The 20,694-nt window shown below is 36.0% G+C and overlaps 1 protein-coding gene and 1 non-coding gene across 2 annotated transcripts; both read right to left on the reverse strand.

The window, feature by feature from the left end:
• Nucleotides 1-14,428: 14,428 nt before the first annotated feature.
• On the reverse strand, nucleotides 14,429-18,145 carry LOC144850350 (bombesin receptor subtype-3-like). The gene has a single exon (XM_078707614.1). It carries the CDS (start codon nucleotides 17,896-17,898, stop codon nucleotides 16,810-16,812), a length of 1,089 nt encoding a protein of 362 aa, XP_078563740.1. The 5' UTR covers nucleotides 17,899-18,145; the 3' UTR covers nucleotides 14,429-16,809.
• A 1,224-nt stretch (nucleotides 18,146-19,369) lies between these two features.
• On the reverse strand, nucleotides 19,370-19,520 carry LOC144851207 (U12 minor spliceosomal RNA). The gene has a single exon (XR_013614166.1). It is a non-coding gene; the product is annotated as a U12 minor spliceosomal RNA (small nuclear RNA).
• Between the last annotated feature and the right edge of the window lie 1,174 nt (nucleotides 19,521-20,694).

Raw genomic sequence — 20,694 nt, forward strand, 5'->3', positions numbered from 1 at the left:
GCATTGTGATCTCTTATGCTTTGTTGTGTCAATATTTATTTTGTTTTTTTTTATCAATTCATATTTTGAATTTAAATAAGGTAATTTATAGTCATTGTAAATTACATAACCTTGAGCGAATTACTGTTGCATATTCGAGATAGAACAACGCGTGGATAATGTGGGACTAGAACCCACAATATGTAAATCATCAAGCATGGTAGCGTCCTCGTCGACCATAAAGTGCTTTCGATGACTAGTATTCCAGCCATATCTGGTACTACAATGTTTCTTTTTTTTCAAATTTTGCTTTTAGGCTCGGTTCCCACGCAACGCAAAGGACGTAAGCGAGTTGATCGATTGCAGGAAACGGTTAAGTGTGGTTCCCACTAGAACGCAAACGCAACGTAACGCATCGACGCAAAGTGCTGTATTGCGTAATCACATGTGGGAACCGACGACGCAACAATGCTGCAAACATCGCAGGTTTGATTTCACGCTGGCGGGGGCAAACACAATTATTGGAAGGGCATTTTGTTACGTTGCGTAGGTTGCGTTACGTTGCGTCACTAGTGAGAACCAAGCTTTATAATCGATTGTGATTGGTCAGATTACTTGCGTTGCGCTTTACGTCCTTGCAACGCACAATTTAGGAAAAAAAGGTGTGGTACAGACATAAAATACATGAAAAATGAATTCATTACACTAAGACTTCGTGTGTGTTGTTGTTTTCCAATACGGTGTATATTGATGAGAAAATTTGTGAGAAAAAACAATATTTTTTAGAAAAGTGAAAGCCGTGGAATTATCGTTTTAACCAATTTTTTCACTCTTAACTCAGTCGGGGAGCGGGCTCCTATCATGTGTAGAGTCCATTGGGAGTCGGATACTTTATTTTAGATTTTCTTCTTCCCATGAGATGGCTATATTCATGACCTTCTTTTAATACTGTGCTGCGGAGTACATTTTGGTCATTAATTCCGATCAAAAAAGTATAAAAATTGTCTTCAATTTTTCGGTGTATTTTTACATCTTATCACTTGCATTTTCTGGTTAGCAAAAACATTCTATTTTATCTGGCGAATAAATTGAGTTCATTTTTAGGCCGAGAAAGAGAAACAAATGTTTTTGCCGCCGGAAAACGTAAATCTTAACGTCATCATTTATATTACCCAACATTCATCTTGTTCATTGTCATAGCTCCGCCCCTTTTTGAAAATCTAAAAATAATCAACGTCTTTTTACGTCGCATGTACGTGTCACGTCGACAGAACGAAAATGTCTGGGAATTAGCGTAAAAATGCAGATCTCAATGACTGAAAACAATATTTTAATAAACAAAGTAAGTGTAGGTCTATATAAATACACAAAAAGTATTTTAAAATGGTTGGTGGCGATAGCTAGGCCTCGGCCTAGTTGTAGAGGCATGACATGGTCCTGGAGAGGCCATCTACCAGACCACCTTTTAGGCTAAGAATATACTGAGCATGCTAGCTAGGCCTAGCGTATTTTTTCTATCTTGGCTGTCATCCCCCTCCCCTCCAAATCCCCAATACAGTAATTTTCCAAACACGTTGTGCGAAGTAGGTGACTGAATAATGTTGAATTTAATATCACTATATCTGAATTTATACATTGTGATATTCAATTTCTCGTTTGTCTTCTACTAAGCGAATTATGCGTCTATAATTGCGTGAGATATTTCTTAACGCCGCAAATCTAGACGTGTTAACTGTGCTTTGCTGCGAACTGTGGTGCATGATGTTATTCTTTTTTAACCGTACCGCTATATTTCTTTTCGTACATAAGTTGGGGACCCCTCATGAAACGTCACAAAATAAACATAAATATTCATTATCCATATCCATAAGGTGTGACGTAAGAATTGATTGATTCACTACTGCAAACGCCCGGCCCACTATTCTAAAACGAATAATCGCCTCCGTTATTGTAACGGAATCTTTTTTTAGCACGCTGGCAACGTAAATAAAATGGCGGTGAGTGGATATTATGAACTTAACTTAATTATGTGAATGGGCATATCGATGAATGACGACTGATAAAATTGTGTGAACGACGAAGTTTGATAGTGTGAACTGGCATAATTATTAATAATCGATGATGGCCGATTGTAATATTGTATGAATGAGGTCTGATTACAATATTGTGTGAATGTAGTTTGATCGTGTGAACTGGCATTATCATCGATGATGACCGATTGTAATCGTCTAAACTGCTTTGATCTTGTGAACTGGCATAATCATCGACGATGACCGATTACAATTGTATGAATGAAGTCTGATTACAATATTGTATGAATATAGTTTGATCGTGTGAACTGGCATTATCATCGATGATAACCGATTGTAATCGTCTGAACTGCTTTGATCGTGTGAACTGGCATCATCCCCGATGATGACCGATTAATATTGTATGAATGAAGTATAATTACAATATTATATAAACGTAGTTTGATTGTGTAAACTGGCATTATCATCGATGATGACCGATTGTAATCGTCTGAACTGCTTTGATCGTGTGAACTGGCATCATCCCCGACGATGACCGATTAATATTGTATGAATGAAGTATAATTACAATATTATATAAATGTAGTTTGATCGTGTGAACTGGCATTATCATCGATGATGACCGATTGTAATCGTCTGAACTGCTTTGATCGTGTGAACTGGCATCATCGCCGACGATGACCGATTAATATTGTATGAATGAAGTCTGATTACAATATTGTATGAATGTAGTTTGATCGTGTGAACTGGCATAATCATCGATGATGACCGATTGTAATCGTCTGAACTGCTTTGCTCATGTGAACTAGCATCATCGTCGACGGTGACGGATTACTATCGCATGAACTGAGATGATAGGCTCTTATAAATCATTTGTATTTAAAACAAATGAAGTTAATAGATGATCAAAATGGATCGGAATAAACATCTTGATGAAAATTAAAGTTAAAAGACGTTCAATATTATTTAATGATCATGACAATAAAGCTCCGGGCGATTAAATTTCTGAAAACCGAAAGCATGCTGACGAAAAGATTTTTTTCTCTAAAAGAAGCTATCGGTTTTTGTGGACAAGATACACAATGACGAATCTCATTTAATTAAACTTTACATCCGTGTTTAGTTAAAAATGCTTTCTCTAGAATGTAGACTTCAGAAGATTGAAATGTATTTAGCGCAGTAAATTCAATTTCTATTAAAGTTAATAGATTTAGGATTTACAGAACGTGCGCTCAGATAAAGACAGCAATGTAGTTTTATCTTCTGTAGTTCTATAAAAGATTTGAATAGGTCTATCCATCCCGGTTTTGGACATTACTAGGCTTTTATTGCATCGATTTTCAGTGAATACACGCAGAAAGCAAACTTCTAGTCGTTTTACCGTTATTGTAAATGTCTTAATTATTTATTTATTGCCCGTTACCAAAGTCAATTTCCCATACCAGTAGTCGTTAAATTTCCGATTCGTGCGCGTGTTTAATTGCCGAATCGTGCGCGTGTTTAATTGCCGATTCGTGCGCGTGTTCAATTGATATCAATGTTACGTGCTTGGAAATGTTGTTTGCCGTTCAGATTAGGTATCACGAGGTGCTCACGAGTAAGGGTAATAGGGCTATTTTCGAAACCTCTTTTCAGTAGAAGGGAATGCACCACAGTTTAGAAGGAGAGGGGAGAGAGAGGGGGTCTCGTTTTGATTGCATATGAACCACCACAATATAACTCAAGGTAGTACGATTGCGTCATAGTATAAGTATGATAGGTTATTGCCGTCGTAGTATTCTGAAGGCCCACGGCGGACCGAATGTCTCTTGTGATTCCAACTCGCTTGAGTTGCGTCAATGTCTTTGCGTTGCGTCCAATGTCGTTGCGTTACGTCCAATGTCGTTGCGTTACGTCATTGTCGTTGCGTTACGTCAATGTCGTTGCGTTGCGTAAATGTCGTTGCGCTACGACAATGCCGTTGCGTTACTTCAATGTCGTGCGTTGCGCAAATGTCGTGCGTTACGTTAATGTCTATTCGTTACGTCAATGTAGTTGCGTTACGTCAATGTCGTTGCATGTTACGTCAATGTCGTTGCGTTGCGCAAATGTCGTTGCGTTACGTCAATGTCGTTGTGTTGCGCAAATGTCGTTGCGTTGCGTAAATGTTGTTGCGTTACGTGAATGTCGTTGCGTTTCGTCAAATTTGGAATTTCGTTTTAATAATACCACACCGCTATGCATTTTGTGATTTCAACGTCGGCAAACGCTTGTTCTTTCAGTAAATTATTATCGTAGATTCCTAAAAGTATGATTCGCATTTTTATTGTGGTCTATCGTTTAAATTTGTTTCAATTGCTTACATTAAACAAAATTATTTTCTTGTATTCTGATTGAAAAATATATCCTTTGATTGAACAAATGGGCAATTTATACGGAAATAAATTGCTCTCTGACAGCCCACTCTCAGAAAAAAAGATTTTTAATTCATCAAATATTTTAGTATTTGACATAGGCCTTATTGTTCCATTACATTGAGTAGTCCATTTTGGCTCCGTTTTCCTTCTGTGCCTAAATATGGTAGTGATATCCCCAAATATGGTAATGATATCCCCAAATATTGTAGTGATATCCCCAAATATGGTACTGATATGACATCATCATGTCCATAAATGGGCACATCGCATTTTTTGTCACAAAAAGTTTGATAGTGTAGACAGAGCTTTATGATATTATAAGAAATGTTATTTTTTAAATTGCATAACAGTGATATATAGGTCAATGTATAGCACTAAAGTATGCTGCGATTCGAATCGAGATCATACATGCATAATTGACTCTAAAAGTTATAAGATCGCGATTTTTAAGCTCCTGCATAAATCATCTACCTTATCGTGTCGGCGGCTAATGGGAGGGTACTGTGTGTTATATCCAAGTGTTATACTCGTATTTGTTGACTCGGAAATGTTAGATTTTATGTAAAATTGTGACTTGTGATTTATTAGAACCAAACACTCGTAACACTTTTACTGATTTAGGATTAAATTTAGAATTCTGTAAAAGAATACATTTTCAAGAAATATCAAGGCAAGTGGCAACATTCCTAACGTTATGTGATGCCGAGTGTCACATGACTTCACATAAAAAGATGGAAAATAGAAAATACATCAATTATTTTAATATGATATTGCAAAAGACATACACGCGAAACGGATTTAAATGTGATATCCGTAAAAATTCTATATAGATTATATTAGACCATTTAAATTCATGAGGTAATGAGTGTATGTAAATTCTAACTCCCAATTTTATCCTTAAAGACGGCGGACTAATGACTCGTATTTCAGTGAGGCATGCTAAATTCGGTAGATGCTAGATAGAGACTTATTAAAAAAAGTTCAGTTCAATCTGCCTGCTGATTTAATGAAATGAGTATTATACCGATAAAGCTGAACCTAAATGCATTGAATAATTGACCAAAATGAATGATCTTCAATTATTAACTTACAAGAAAGAACGAATAAATTTATTAGTTCCGTCAATATGACGTCATGAATACATAATTAGTTGTCGCGTGCGCGCATTCAAGCTGATGAAAACATTAGGTTGTGTACGCGTGCACTGGTATATGCTCTTAAACTTGTACAGAATCATTTTTCAAAAATAAAATTATAAAATACCTAAACATTGTAAGAACAGTGTAGAGTTTTTAAACATGTAGTTACATGTTTAGCGTATTTAAAGTCTAAACGTGTTTATAGCTACATGTTGTGTTCCTCCACTCGTTTAGCAGTCAACCATGTCACTATTATGTTCAATTTCTCCACATGTTTAGCAGTAAACATGTTTATAGGTACGGTACGTGTTTAACGTTGTGTGCATACGATTGAGTTGGGTACAGACTACATGTTTAGAATGTGTTTAGAACCTAAACATACAGACTACGTTTTAAGACATTAATTTTACGTAATGGCTCGGATTTTTAAATAAAAATTGAAACTGGCCATCCCATTATAAATATCTGAAACAACAACATTGATGTTTGTAAGCAATTCTTAATAAGTCTTGAAGAATCAACTTAAGCTCAGTCTACACTTTATGTGACAAAAAAATGTGATGTGCCCATATTATTAAAACCAGATACTTTTTCATCAACCTCCCCTCATTATGTTGAATCTCAATCATGTAAAAGTAATTTCAATACCTTTGACCCTGTCTCTGCTGATGATTTACTTAATGTCATTAGGTCAGCCTCCATTACCTCTTGCTCCCTGGATCCGCTTCCTCTTAAATTATTTAAGACTTGTCTTCCTACCCTTCTTCCCTTCTTTACCAAAGTTGTCAACACCTCACTGAGCTCAGGTATCTTTCCATCTTCACTCAAACATGCCTGCATAACACCATTGTTAAAGAAGCCATCTTTGGATGTTGAGGAATTTGCAAGTTACAGACCCATTTCCAATCTTCCATTTCTTGGAAAAATTATTGAGAGGGTTGTGTCCAGTCAGCTGCAATCATATCTGAATAGAAATGGGTTATTTGCCACTAGACAATCCGCCTATCGTCCAAACCATAGTGTAGAATCTGCACTTCTTCTTGTGCATAATGATATTAGCATTGCACTTGACAACCATAATGAGGTTCTTATGGTCCTTTTAGACTTCAGTGCTGCTTTTGACACCATCAACCATAAGCAGTTATTACATCGTCTATCATCACGTTACGGTATCTCTGGAATTGGTCATAATTGGTTTGCATCATATCTAAATGATAGGTCCCAGTCCATTGTCATCAAGGATGTTTTGTCGAACCCGACTCTGCTTACAGTTGGTGTTCCACAAGGGTCTGTGGTTGGTCCTCTTCTGTTTATTTTATTTACCGCCCCACTACTTGACCTTATTGAATCTCACAATGTGAAGTGTATGGCGTACGCTGATGACACTCAGCTTTATGTCACTTTCAACCCTAATCAGCGTAATTCTGCTGTCAGTAAACTTGAATCCTGTATTGCCGAAGTCAGAGCATGGTGTCAATCTAACAACCTGGTTATGAATGATGCTAAAACAGAACTTATTCATTTTTCTTCTCGTTTTAAGCCTGCGTGTTGGACTGCCTCTGTTAAGATTGGTAATTCTTTCATTCAACCTTCGTCATCCTGTAGAAACCTTGGAGTTGTCATGGATTCAACGCTTTGTATGTCCAATCAGGTACATAACATCTGCAAAGCTGGGCTTCACGCTATTCGTAAAATTGGAAGCATTCGGAAGTACCTGGATTCAAGATCAACTGAGATTCTTGTTCACGCTTTTGTTACATCAAGGCTAGACTGTTGTAACTCATTACTCTATGGCTTACCAGCAAAGGATATCTCTAAAATTCAGCGAGTCCAGAACACAGCTGCCCGATTGGTCGTTCAAAGCCCCATAAGGCAACATATCACACCTGTGCTGAGACAGCTTCACTGGCTTCCGGTAACACAAAGAATTACTTTCAAGATCCTGCTCTTTGTTTTCAAAGCTCTTCATAATTCTTCATCTAAGTTCATTTCTGAACTTATTCAACCTTATGTTCCTAAGCGGTCTCTGAGATCTAGATCTGAGTCTCTTCTTGCCCATATATTTCATCCCTCCACTAAGTTTTATGGAAATCGTTCATTTTCTTCGGCATCCGTTTCTCTATGGAATGCGTTGCCTATTGAAATCCGTCAGGCTACTTCCACCAGTGTCTTCAAATCTCTCCTCAAAACCCACCTTTTTAATTTGTAATTTTTCAAAATTTTCTGTCTTTGTAAAGCGCATTGAGGCTTTCAGCATAATGCGCTATATCAAGTACCAGTTATTATTATTATTATTATATATAGACATGATGATGTCATAGCACTACCATATTTAGGCATATCACTACAATGTTTGGGCACATCACATTTCACTTGTTTGATAGTGTAGACAGAGCTTAACTAAGAATTTAATATATCTCAACAATGTCCACTTCTGTCCATGCATGCAATCAGGTAATAATCCTTCTTGATAGAAGAAAACAAATATTGCATTATGAAAAGTAATAAAAGTCAGTGTTCGCTGGACGTACGCGCTTTATGGTAATAATTATGTTAATAATTACGTTGTTCGACTGTAACAGTTGATTCCCTAATAACGGAAAACGTTAAGCAGAGACGCAACGAAAGGATGTACGCGCAACGCAAGCGAGTTGACCAATGACAAGCCTCTGTTCGAATAATCCATCCCCTGTGATTGGTCACGTGGAAACTAAGCTTTAGATATCGTTCAGACTGCACTGCGTTTGTGGTGGATGTTGTTTGATTTAATTTTAGAAATACGATTAGATTTCAATACATAATTAATGACATCTGACATTGCATACCCTTGATGTACATTAATATACCCTAGTGTACCATAATATACCCCAGTGTACATTAATATACCTCAGTGTACATTAATATACCCTAATACACCCGAGGAAAGTAACAAATATGATAGATCATGGTGGATGACTTTCACAAATGAGCTATACTTTCTCTTAGCCGGTCGTGAATGTTTCATCAAAGGTGAGCTGTATTCTAATATTTCTTGAGCTACTTCTTACGTCACTTGGTTTTCAATCCGAGCCGTAAGGGCAACTCAGACATAGTCAGACGTAGTCTTTGGGTAATAATCTCTCAAGTAAAATGAAGTTGCTCATGGGAATCGAACCCCATACATCGATATGTAAAGTCCATAGTCTAATCCATTCGACTAAGCAGACGGCTCGACGGAAAGCGTTTGCATTAGTGAATTGTTGTTAGATCAATTCTTACGTCTTCATGTTTATTTTGTGACTTATCATGAAGGGTCCCCAACTTATGTACGAAAAGAAATATCACCGGGCCTCGTCGTACGACGCTGTCTGAGTTTGGCCTTGCTAATTTTGTGAGGAAGCAGACTCATCAATGGGGTATAGCCGCGCGCGGAGCGTCGTGAAAATGAAGCATCGACGTTTGATTTGATTTGCCGGCGCCGGAACCGTGCCGGGACAGGTGTGAAAGACCCTTTATGGGGGATTCGCTTTTTTTCACAAAGGGGAAAACTAGCAAGTCTGGTTAAGCCTTGTTAGGCCTCTATCACTTCTGATGCTGATTTAGTTTGGACAGCGGGGAACCTCTGCTGGAAACATTGTGCTTCAACATTTTGCGTAAACTTCAAATTCAACAACACACGTTATTTTAAACAAAACGAGAAATATAAAATTAAATGTCGGCCTACATAAGACAATTAAAAGTACTAACCTGTCAGTAATTGCCAATACTTAGCCATTACCAGTCGATTCTCGTACAGTACCGAGAGGGAATGGCAGTCTAGAGACAAAATACTGCCAGATGCCCGCGGCAGTTTATTGCCACTAGACATAGTACCGACGTATATCGGGTGCCATAATTGTGGTTTTTAGTTGTTTTAACAAGTTTATAGCTTATTAGCCATGCAGCCCGAAATAGTCGACGTCAAGGGATGATAATGATGCATTTTATTATATAATATATTGGTCTTCTGCGGCAACAATTAAAAATTAGTGTAATCGCTGGATCTAACGACTAAAAACTAATCATTAATATTAATAATTTTATGTTAAAGAGAGAAGAATATTCATCGAGGTGTAACGGTTATGATTTTAATGTCTCGTTTTGCAAGTCTGGGACGACGCCTCCGGTAGAATTATGAATTTGTCAGAGTTTATCGCGCTTGTCTTAACACCCAAAAGGCGGGAAAAGTTGTGATGATTCCCATTTTTATCGTCTGATAAGATAATCTTGATGATCGATAGTCATAGGGCTTTTTTTTTAAAAGAACAAATATGATTTTCTTTTTTGTCCCCGAATTATTTTAACTTTATTTATTTATAAACCATTTAGGAATCACTATTTAAAGTGATTGTCCCCCAAAAACATGAAAATTTAATTAAATAAGAGTTATTTTGTAGTTTTAATAAAGTTAATCACTTCCGTAGAAAAAAAACCGAAAACAAATATAAGTGTTTTCAATTATAAAATAACATAAATGATTAAATTCAACCAAAAATCCATTGGCTGGCCGCCATTTCTTTGCTTTAAATTACAGTTTTTTTAGGTAAATAAATTTTTGATCGAAGTGGTTAAATATTATGTGACATTAAAATGGCATATTAAAAAACAAAAAATAAAAAAAATGATTTTTCAGGGGGACAATACATCTTTAGCGAATCCTAATAAATATTCAAACGATAAGAACTAATAAGAAATAATTATTTGTAATGTTAAGATAGGATTCTACAATTTGTGAAATCTGAAGACGTTTAGTAATTGATAGATGTTTTAACAAAACAATAATAGTTTTGAAATAGCAAGTAAACATGCATGTACAATTAACGAAATGTTATAAAAACATACGAAAGTGTTCATGCATTTTTCTGACCTTCAGTATACCAAATATAGCCTACACTTACGTATCTCGCGAAGTTCCAACATTTATATGCTAAAGTACACATTATATTATAAATACGGTAACTCCACCTTTCGGACACATCTGTTCAGGGGACACACCTATTCAGGGGACACACCTATTCAGGGGACATCTCTATTAAAAGGACATATTCCAGTGAAACGATAAGAAATATTATGTTTTTACACGGGACAATCCCTATTCAGAGGATGACACCCCTATTAAAGGGATGGAACAGGGACAATTTTGAGTGTGTCAGATGGTTGATTTAAACAACAAAAAGAAAATAAAACAATGAAATTATTCATCATATTATATTTTAATATTCATCATTATATATATATATATACATCAGGCAAAGAACATTAATTCTAAACCGCCCGGTGATACACACATAATTTATTTAATTAATTTGAAACGATAAAGATGAGGAAATCTGTGAGAATTCAACCGAGACTCGAACTCGGACCGTCTGCTTGATATGCAGTTGTCCTAACCATTAGACCACTGGGGCTTTCATGGTATTGTTCAAACTCGATTGGATAGCGACTCTTTAACATTCTCGGCGTGGTACGGCAGAACAGCACTAGTCCTCAATTGTACGCACGCGCACCAGAGATCGAATTGATACGCCCTCATCTGTTCAGTATTTTTATTCACGAAGCGGGATCTCCGAAGAGATACTGATATATATATATATACACATCAGGCAAAGAACATTAATTCTAAACCGGTTTATCATTATTATCAAAATGGATATTATTATTATGATACTTTCTCTGGCTTTTTCATTTATGAAACGTTAGCTGCTAAAGTTTTCAATTCTCTATTTTTTAAGTCGATCAATATTAGTGTTTATTTTGGAATATTTGTTTTTTCCTACAAAAACGCCTGTTATGGGAACAATTTGTTTGGTCCTGACGGTGTCCCCTTAATAGGGGTTCTATACTGCATAATTGAAGTTACTTTACTCCCTTCACAGAGTAGTTGAGGTCATTTTCGGTGTTGGAAAAGGTACAATTGTCCACCCCACCCTCCCCCAGTATCGCATTCCTATTTCAATTTTCTGTATTTTAAACGTCTAACTTGTACTCTTGTAAAATAGTACAAATACAATAGGGACTTATCATTGAATCCCTATTCAATTTATCTGCGTATTATTATTTATGCTATTGTATAAAAACACGTAACTTCAAGTCTACATATTAATTGTGCCAGTAAAAAATAAAAGCATAAATATCAGATAGAAATTGTACAAATTTATAGTCTGTTTTGTCTACGTGTTTTGGAGCACTGCTAATTCGGTTGTATGTATTTGTTGCACGCTTGGGGCAGGCTTTAAAAGGTATTGGCAGCAACGCTGTAATACTTATATCAATATATTGCATGATATTATCGTAACAATACAATAATACTAATTCAATAAGTATTCTGATCATGAAGCTGCTTGAAGGTCACGTCACCAGTGATGTAAATGGCTGCGCTATACACAACCAAATCTACACTGTAAAGATAGTGTTTAGATCTTAAACATGTATTTTGTACCAACTTTTTCCACACATTTAGCCTTAAACATGTTTAGATATGAAACATGTTTAGGTTCTAAACACATTCTAAACATGTAGTCTGTATCCAACTCAACATCACATCAGTGACATGTTGAGACACTTTAGGTTTTAAACGTGTTTAATTTGTCATGTGTGGAGCTCATGTGTGGAGCTTTTTCCCGCCACAGTAAAATCGTATGCACGCAACGCTAAACACGTACCTAAACATGTGGAGAAACTGAACATAATAGTGACATGTTGACTGCTAAACGAGTGGAGGAAACAACATGTAGCTATAAACACGTTTAGGTTTTAAACACGCTAAACATGTAACTAAGTGCTTAAGGCTAAATGTGTGGAAAAAGTGGGTACAAAATACATCTCCACCACAACAATTTTTGACCTCCCCTCTCCCACAACTATTGTCGCTCCCACAACAATTGTTGACCCCTCTCCCCATAACAATTGTTGACCCCTCTCCCCACAATTATTGTTGATCCTCTCCCCACAACTATTGTTGACCCCTCTCCCCCACAACAATTGTTGACCCTCTCCCCCACAACAATTATTGATCGCCTCCCCCACAACAATTGTTGATCCCCACAACAATTGTTGTCGGAGAGAGGGGTCAACAATGTTGTGGGGATCAACAATTGTTTTTGTAATAGTTCTACCATGGAGTAAGACTTCCTCCGTAGTTCTACTTGTTCAAATTGATTCAAACTTTTTTCATCTTCTTTTTAAAGATGTGGATACTTGTCATAAACTTCATACGGGTGACCAGTACAGAATGTGCGTAGTTACGTCAAGGGTCATTGACCGAAAGTTTGTTACGTTATGCAGGTAATTAAACTATGTCATTTTGTATATTTATTTCTGCCCTTCGCAAAATGTGCTGATTTATTGATGTGTATAAATGTAATTTGTATGTACATATCAAATAAGATTATCGTTACGGTGTCATTCGTTTAGGACCATGACGTCACGTAGTTTATCTATAAATGTCACCAGATGAATTTACAATTCCATTTCATAATGAAAAAACAACATAAAGTTACGAAATTTAAAGGATTGAAGCGATGCCTAATTCGTATATAGATTCTATAGAGGTGATATAGGCCTACGTCACTCCGTCGCGTGGATTGCTTATAGACGATTATGTCATGAATTAGGCATACATTGCGATATAAGGCGTAAGGCTCTGTCTACACTATCAAACTTTATGTGACAACAAAATTGATGTGCCCATGGACAGTATGATGTCATATCGCTACCATATTTGGGCATATCCCTACCGTATTTGGGCACATTACACTTTTTGTCAAACTAGTTTGATAGTGTAGATAGAACTTTGTAAAGTCGTATATAAATTATATAGAGGTGATATACTGTACGTCACTCCTTGAATTGCTTATGAATGATTGTGTCATGTAGTAGGCATACATTGCGATATAAGGCGTAAGGCCTGTTTGAAATGAATTCCTCGTAAGAAGAATGCATGAATGGCGTGTCAGTAGGGCTCACGCACATTTATGTAACATTCAAGGCGTCGGTTACGGATATCAGTTTTCAGTAATTTACTGTATTTCAAGTAGGCCTAGATTATAAAGACAAGCGGTAACGGTAAGCGGAAAACCGCGTAGCTTGTCCCATAATCTGTATCTATCCTGATCGGGAACCGCCCGTCCGCTCCGCGTTGTGTGTAAATAGTCATAAGGAATAATAGATTCTATTTATTAATTACCGTTACCGCTCGTCTGTGTAAATTGGCATTTAGACCTACATTCAATGCGTCGGTTGCCGGTATCATTTCAGTAATTTACTGTATTTCAAGTAGGCCTAGATTATAAAGACAAGCGGCAACGGTAAGCGGAAAACCGCGTAGCTTGTCCCACGTAGAATCATCAACATCACACTAATGCCTGGTCATAGTTTCATTTACTGTTTTAGACGCGATAATAAATCGCTCAACCAATCAGGAATGTTCGATTCCCACGAATATATTCTACTCGCCGTAGACATGGATAATTTGACCGCGAAAACGCAGACAACAAGAATGGATATAGGTAGGACTACATTACACTCGCTGTAGACATGGATATTACTTGACCGCGAAAACGCAAACTACAATAATGAATATCAATATAAATAAACTTTATCGTTTTCTAAAATTTATTTCACTCCCAATCCACGTTTAATCAAGAAACTACACTACAGATCATTGTGCAAGATATTCACTGTACACGACTATTATGATACATTCGATCAATATGTAATTGAAGAAAAATAATAAAACAAAAGCTTGGCACACGATATATCTCTAACACATTGCATTCTTACATGACGTTACTAGTGTACAAATATAAAGTTATAGTATGATATATAATATAATCTGTATAGAGTAAACATGACATTAAAACTCATGTTTCAATAATCCGTAATATTTTATTTTGATTGCAAAAGATTTACAGATATTTACAATTGATTACATTGAGTTTAAAACAATACGGTAAAAATAATGTTAGATTATTTTGAGATATTTTGACAATGTGGTTGATTACGTAATTTAGGCTAGACGTAAAAGATCAATATAATACTATGTGGGAAGAAAAATAAGATTGTTATAATTATGTATACGGGCAACGTGTACATTTTGACCAATCACAAATGGCGGATAAGCTGAGCTACCGCTTGTGATTGGTCGAGTTACTTACGTTGCGCGTAATACGTCATTGCTTCCTATTATTCTACGTGAAGAAGTACAGTACTGTAAATCTTAATCAAGTATCTAATGCAAAAATAACAACAAATATTAACTAGATATGTACACGTCATATATGATGTCATTTCAGAAACATTTTAATACAAATGGTTTACTTGGAAGGTATATTATTTTAAAACATTTATGGAGGAAATATAAATATTAGCTAATATTTCATTTCATGAAAGAAACATTGTTTTCCGTAATTATTGGTAATAATGTACAGTTTGAACGTTGTCGTCATAATTACGTCATTATCTGTCAATCTTTATCAAATCAAATATGTCGATTTATCGCTTATTACGTGCTGGTATACTTGCGAAAAAGATTTCATATCTAAAATTATTTCCAATCCCTCAAATTTTTTCAAATCTTTCGAATTATTTCCAATGTTTCAAATTATTTCCAATCTCTAAAATTATTTTAAATCTCTCAAATTATTTCCAATTTCTCAAATTATTTTCAATCTCTCAAATTATTTCCAATCTTTCGAATTATTTCCAATCTCTCAAATTATTTCCAATTTCTCAAATTATTTCCAATCTCTCAAATTATTTTCAATCCCTCAATTTGTTTCCATTCTTTTAGTTTCAAATTATTTCCGAACAAATTATTTCCAATCTCTCAAATTATTTCCAATCTCTCAAATTATTTCCAATCTCTCAAATTATTTTCAATCCCTCAATTTGTTTCCATTCTTTTAGTTTCAAATTATTTCCGAACAAATTATTTCCAATCTCTCAAATTATTTCCAATCTCTCAAATTATTTCCAATCTCTCAAACTATTTTCAATCTCTCAAATTATTTTCAATCGCTCAAATTATTTTCAATCTCTCAAATTATTTCCAGTCTCTCAAATTATTTTTAATATTTAGGTCTATATATTACTACAAAGATCTAAATATTTTGTTGTATTTGTTTGCGTCAAATAATGATGCAAATGCGTTTATCATACTCTAGCCCATATCGCTTTTGGAATTTCATGTCGCCTAATTCTTCAGTCGTATCAAACCGTAGGCCAAAGAAAGTCCATTCGTCCATCCGTCTTATAATGTCGCAAATCATCATCATTTGTATCGCATTTCAAGGCAAATGATTATTAGTTTTAATGTTTAATTATTTAAAATTATACCTTAGAGTAACTTTTAAACAACGTAGTTAGTAAGTATTTAGGCAAGCGTGACGTGACTACCCGTCACCTGTATGTCAAGTTACGCGATATTGGCAGTGGCTTAGCGGCTGGGAGCGCTTACTGGCTGCGCTCCTGAGCAGTGTCCAAAGGAAAAAACAGGCATTAAGATATGTCGTAAAAGCCTAAACCATCCGAGGCCTCCAGCTTTGGAGGGCCACTTGGGGTTCCTAAGCCAGGCGGCCTCAGGCCTCTGAGTTACGCCACTGTCCATTGGTACAGAGACTTTCGAGAGGCGTCTTTTTTCAGGTGAAATATACGAAACGCTTCGAGCCATGGATCGGGAGATGTACTGTTCTTGTTGTTGACTCAATAGTATATTCTTATTGTTGTTTGGTGTGTTCTTGAGTATTGTCATTGTAAAGCTTGGTTCCCATTAGATACGCAACCTACGATGCGTAGGAAAATGCCCTTCCAATAATTGTGTTTTCCCCCGCCTGCGTGAAATCAAACCTGTGATGTTTGCAGCACTGTTGCGTCGTCGGTTCCCACTTGTGATTACGCAATTTACAGCACTTTGCGTCGATACGTCACTTAAGGTTAACGTTGAGTAATTCACAATCCACACAATACACGAAACATACATTAAGTGATGATAACAGTTAATCTAGTAAATATCATTGAAATATGTCATTTAGGCGGCCAAAACAACAACCAAAATGATAACATTATCGCCTAATTATTCATCCATTTTGTCCTATATATTTGTCCGTCTCAAGGTGTCGGCATTCAGTGAACAAACGTACGTGCGTCTCGTAATGTCATCGGTCGTGCGGAACATATGATACACGTTAAATGGCCCATTACGTATTACCTCGTTTTAACACAGTTGCGTCTTGTAAGATGCACGTTCCGTTACGGTTCATCGAGCACCGTTTCTGCGCAGTTATTAACCACAATTGGCTTGGTCGTTACGCTGTTGTACATACCGGTGTACGACGTCGGTTTTTTTACCTTCTCTCGAACCTTTCCGCAAAAAAGCAACCATAAAAAATACTTGCGGTAATTTCTACTCATCGCAACCAGAGCTATCGGGTTGATACAGCTACTCAGATATAACATAATAAAAGAAACGTTTTTATAGCCTGCTTTGAAATTGATTTTTGTGGGAAATAACTCCACGGCGACTTCCTTGAACATATACGGTAGCCAGCAGATCGTGTACATGACCGCTAAGACGAGAACGGTGATTGCCAGCCGTTTTCTGGCCTGAGCTTGATTTTTTGACGATGTTGATTTCGAAGTTGCCTTTGTTGCTTCCGTCGGCATCTCTCTGATACTACGAAACAACTCCATTGCAACCAAGGTGTATAGAATAGATATGATAATTACAGGTAAGGCATATAGAAATACGAACCTGCATGTCTGATACACGAGCGTAGCGTGTTGCCATTTTACCTGAGGTTGAAACGAACAGAATAACTGATCTGTATACGGGATTTGGAACACCCTAGAAAACCATAGTACTGGTAAAGCGAAACAAATAGAAGTCGTCCAACTTACGATAATTGAAAAGTACGTAACGCGCTTCGCGTAGTCACGCATCGGCGCGACGGCCATGTTGATTGCAAAATACCGATCCGCACTCAAAGCTGTGAATGATAACGCTGATACCCCTTGTGACAGGATTAAGACGAAATTGGTGAGCTTGCACCCGACTTCGTTACCACTAGCGTTATCGAATCCCAAACTCATAATTGTGAACGGCATTGAAAACATTAACACCAGTAAATCGCCTATCGCAACGCTCAAAATCAAGTAGTTTGGAACGTTGTGCATTTTCTTGTAATATAGTATAATAAAAATCACCAATGAATTTCCAATTACACCAATTAATTCAATAAGTAAAGTTACAATTTCTATGAAATAATCTTTATTGTCGTCGTCAGAAAAATCGAAACCCATCGAGCCGTTCCCGCTATCATCGGAGTACGAAAATTCCATGGTTGGGTTGTGTCTATTTGTTGTCGCTTCGGCCTACAACTTCTTACTGATTGAGGAATGACGAGCGGTGGTTTGTCGCAGATTTTGTAACATAAATATCGTCACGCTTCGTTCGTCACGAGTACGTTGCATCAACCAATAGACAACCAGATAATGTTCGACTGTATGTGCGTCGCGTTTTTCACTATAGCAACCATTTAATAATCATATATTTTATTAGTAACTTTCTCGCTTAGTTTAGTTTCGTTTTGTGAGCATCACCGTAAATAAAATGGGAAATATAAATTTAAAATTAGCAACGAAGTACCGGTAATAGCAAATGTCATAGATTAATGAAGTCGTAATTTTTGTCAAAAAACAGCGAAGATATATTGTTAGTAAGGCATTATTTCAAAACAAAACGTACGATTTTCGTAAATACACCTGTAGTTAAGGCGAGCTATTTAAAAGTTATTCTATCGCACGGGAAGATAAAAACGTGATGTTTTTTGTTTGTTTGGAAAATTTGTACAACATCGATCGTTATTTAAAAAGTACACGTGGTCGTAGAATGTGACGTACTTGGGTTGTTACAGGTAACAATAAATGTCCATAATCGGATCAGTTTTTGTTAATTGAGGGCAGCAGACTTTCATCCGGGCATTCACTCCATCATCAACGTTCTTGTCATTGGTGGAAAGTCACGTCTTATTCTTGATAATATTATGAAGGTTCTGAAGATCTTCTGAAAACGAACCAAAAATATATTAATAAAATCGCAACATGCCGGGAATAGCTGCACGATTTGTGTACGCGCGCGCGTATTAGCAGTTAAATGAAAATTAGTATGCACATACAACGAAATTAGATACCTACACATTAAAATAAATAATAATAATAATATATCCATAACGATTGGTTCCCACTAGCGACGCAACGTAAGAAAATGCGCCATCAATAATTGTGTTTGCCCCCGCCTGCATGAAATCAAATCAGTCTTGAGTCACCGAAGCGTTCAGACGTGCAGTGTTAGAGCTCTCTAGGCTATTCACAATGTACGCTCAATCTCTTTTTCATTGCACTTACGTCCTAGTGTGAACCAAGCTCCGCTTTAACAGTACGTACACATTGATGATATGAAGCTATATATTGTTTCTGAAAATAAAAAATATTCTATCTGTGATCGATCAACACATCATTCCATTGTGTGTCATTATAATGTCAATTGAATACCAGCACTTCACACAGAGTAAATAAATTGGTTTGATTCATAAATCATCCTGTATGACAATTATTTGTTTATAGGACACTCACCTCTAATGTAAGCATTGTACTACTAAATACACGCTGGGGTAAAGTGTGATCGTTAGTAGAGATCAATGTAATTATGTAATACGCCTTATTACACACCTTCCCAACATTAACCACGCGGTAGAACCGGTTTCTAAAATGGTTTAATTTTAGTTCTGATATTTTTTTTAGTTTTTGGTGAGGGGTAGATCACTCGACCCGGGCATCTCGCGAAAGTAGGCAAGTCACACCGAGGGCGACCTTTCCCCATAGAAAAATTTCTCACAGAATTAGACTGTGGAACCCGGAGTCACCCGAACTCGTTATTTTCCTTACTCATTAGTTTAAGGCATACCAGATAATTGCTGCTGGTTGGTATATAATGGACAATTCATTTCGTACAAAATAAGTGTCAAAATAACAATTTATTTTTATTTTTTAATTTTAAATTTGTTTTAAGAACTGAAATATTATAAAATAAATTTTAGATTATAGATTGTATACATTCATAGTTTTAAAGTGTTTTATTTTGTATACTATTTCAAAATATGTTTGTTTTGATATTTAAATTTTCTAAATCAATAGCGCCACCAATGTGGGAAAGTAGATTATTTTCGGCTGTTGAACTTATTGTTATCACTCCCTCTGATTTGTTTTACCATTGTGTTAGGTGTGATGTGCATTCTTTTACATTGAAATTTAGTTGATAGGCCTACTTATTTTTCAATCGTAATAAATTTAATTGTAAAATGTCTTTAGGCAGATATGTTATTAATAATAAGTTGATAAATTTAGTGAACATAAAAAAACTAGGCTTGAATTGATTGAAAAGAACACAGGTGTTTTAATCAACCTTACGAGGTACTGACATGACAGTTTTGATTCTTCTGGCTATCTTTACGCTATAAAGAAGATTTCAATTGGATAGATAATTGCATAGTGTGAACAGTTATTTCCATCACACGTGTGATACTCGCCAACTGTTGTATAAGTTAATATTGATGCCCAATAATTGAAGATGTATTGTCCCCCAAAACATGAAAAATGAAGATTAATTCAATCAGACTTTGAATATGTTATTTTGTAGTTTTAATAAAGGTAATCACTTCCATAGAAAAAAACGAAAACAAAATAATGTTTTCACTTGTAAAATGACAAAATAAATGGTTAAATTCAACCAAAAATCCATTGGCTGGCAGCCAATTTGACCATTTTTTGCTTTAAATTACATATTTTCAGGTAAATACATTTTTTTCAATCCATTTTTGGTCAAATTGGATAACTATTATGTTACATTAAAATGGAATTTTCAACAAACATTTGTTTAAGTATTATTTTTTAGGGGGACAATACATCTTTAAAATAACCCAAATTGTAACATTGATTCTCTCGTGTTGGTGTTCCAAGTATGTACACGTTGATATACTCCCAACTATTCTATCAACTATCAATATAGGTCATAATATTCAAAGTTGCAGGTGCTAAAATATGGAATATTTTTCAATTGAACATATATATCCTTCTATA

This window comes from Antedon bifida, chromosome 8 (genome assembly GCF_963402885.1).
Source record: "Antedon bifida chromosome 8, ecAntBifi1.1, whole genome shotgun sequence".
Lineage (NCBI taxonomy): Eukaryota > Metazoa > Echinodermata > Crinoidea > Comatulida > Antedonidae > Antedon > Antedon bifida.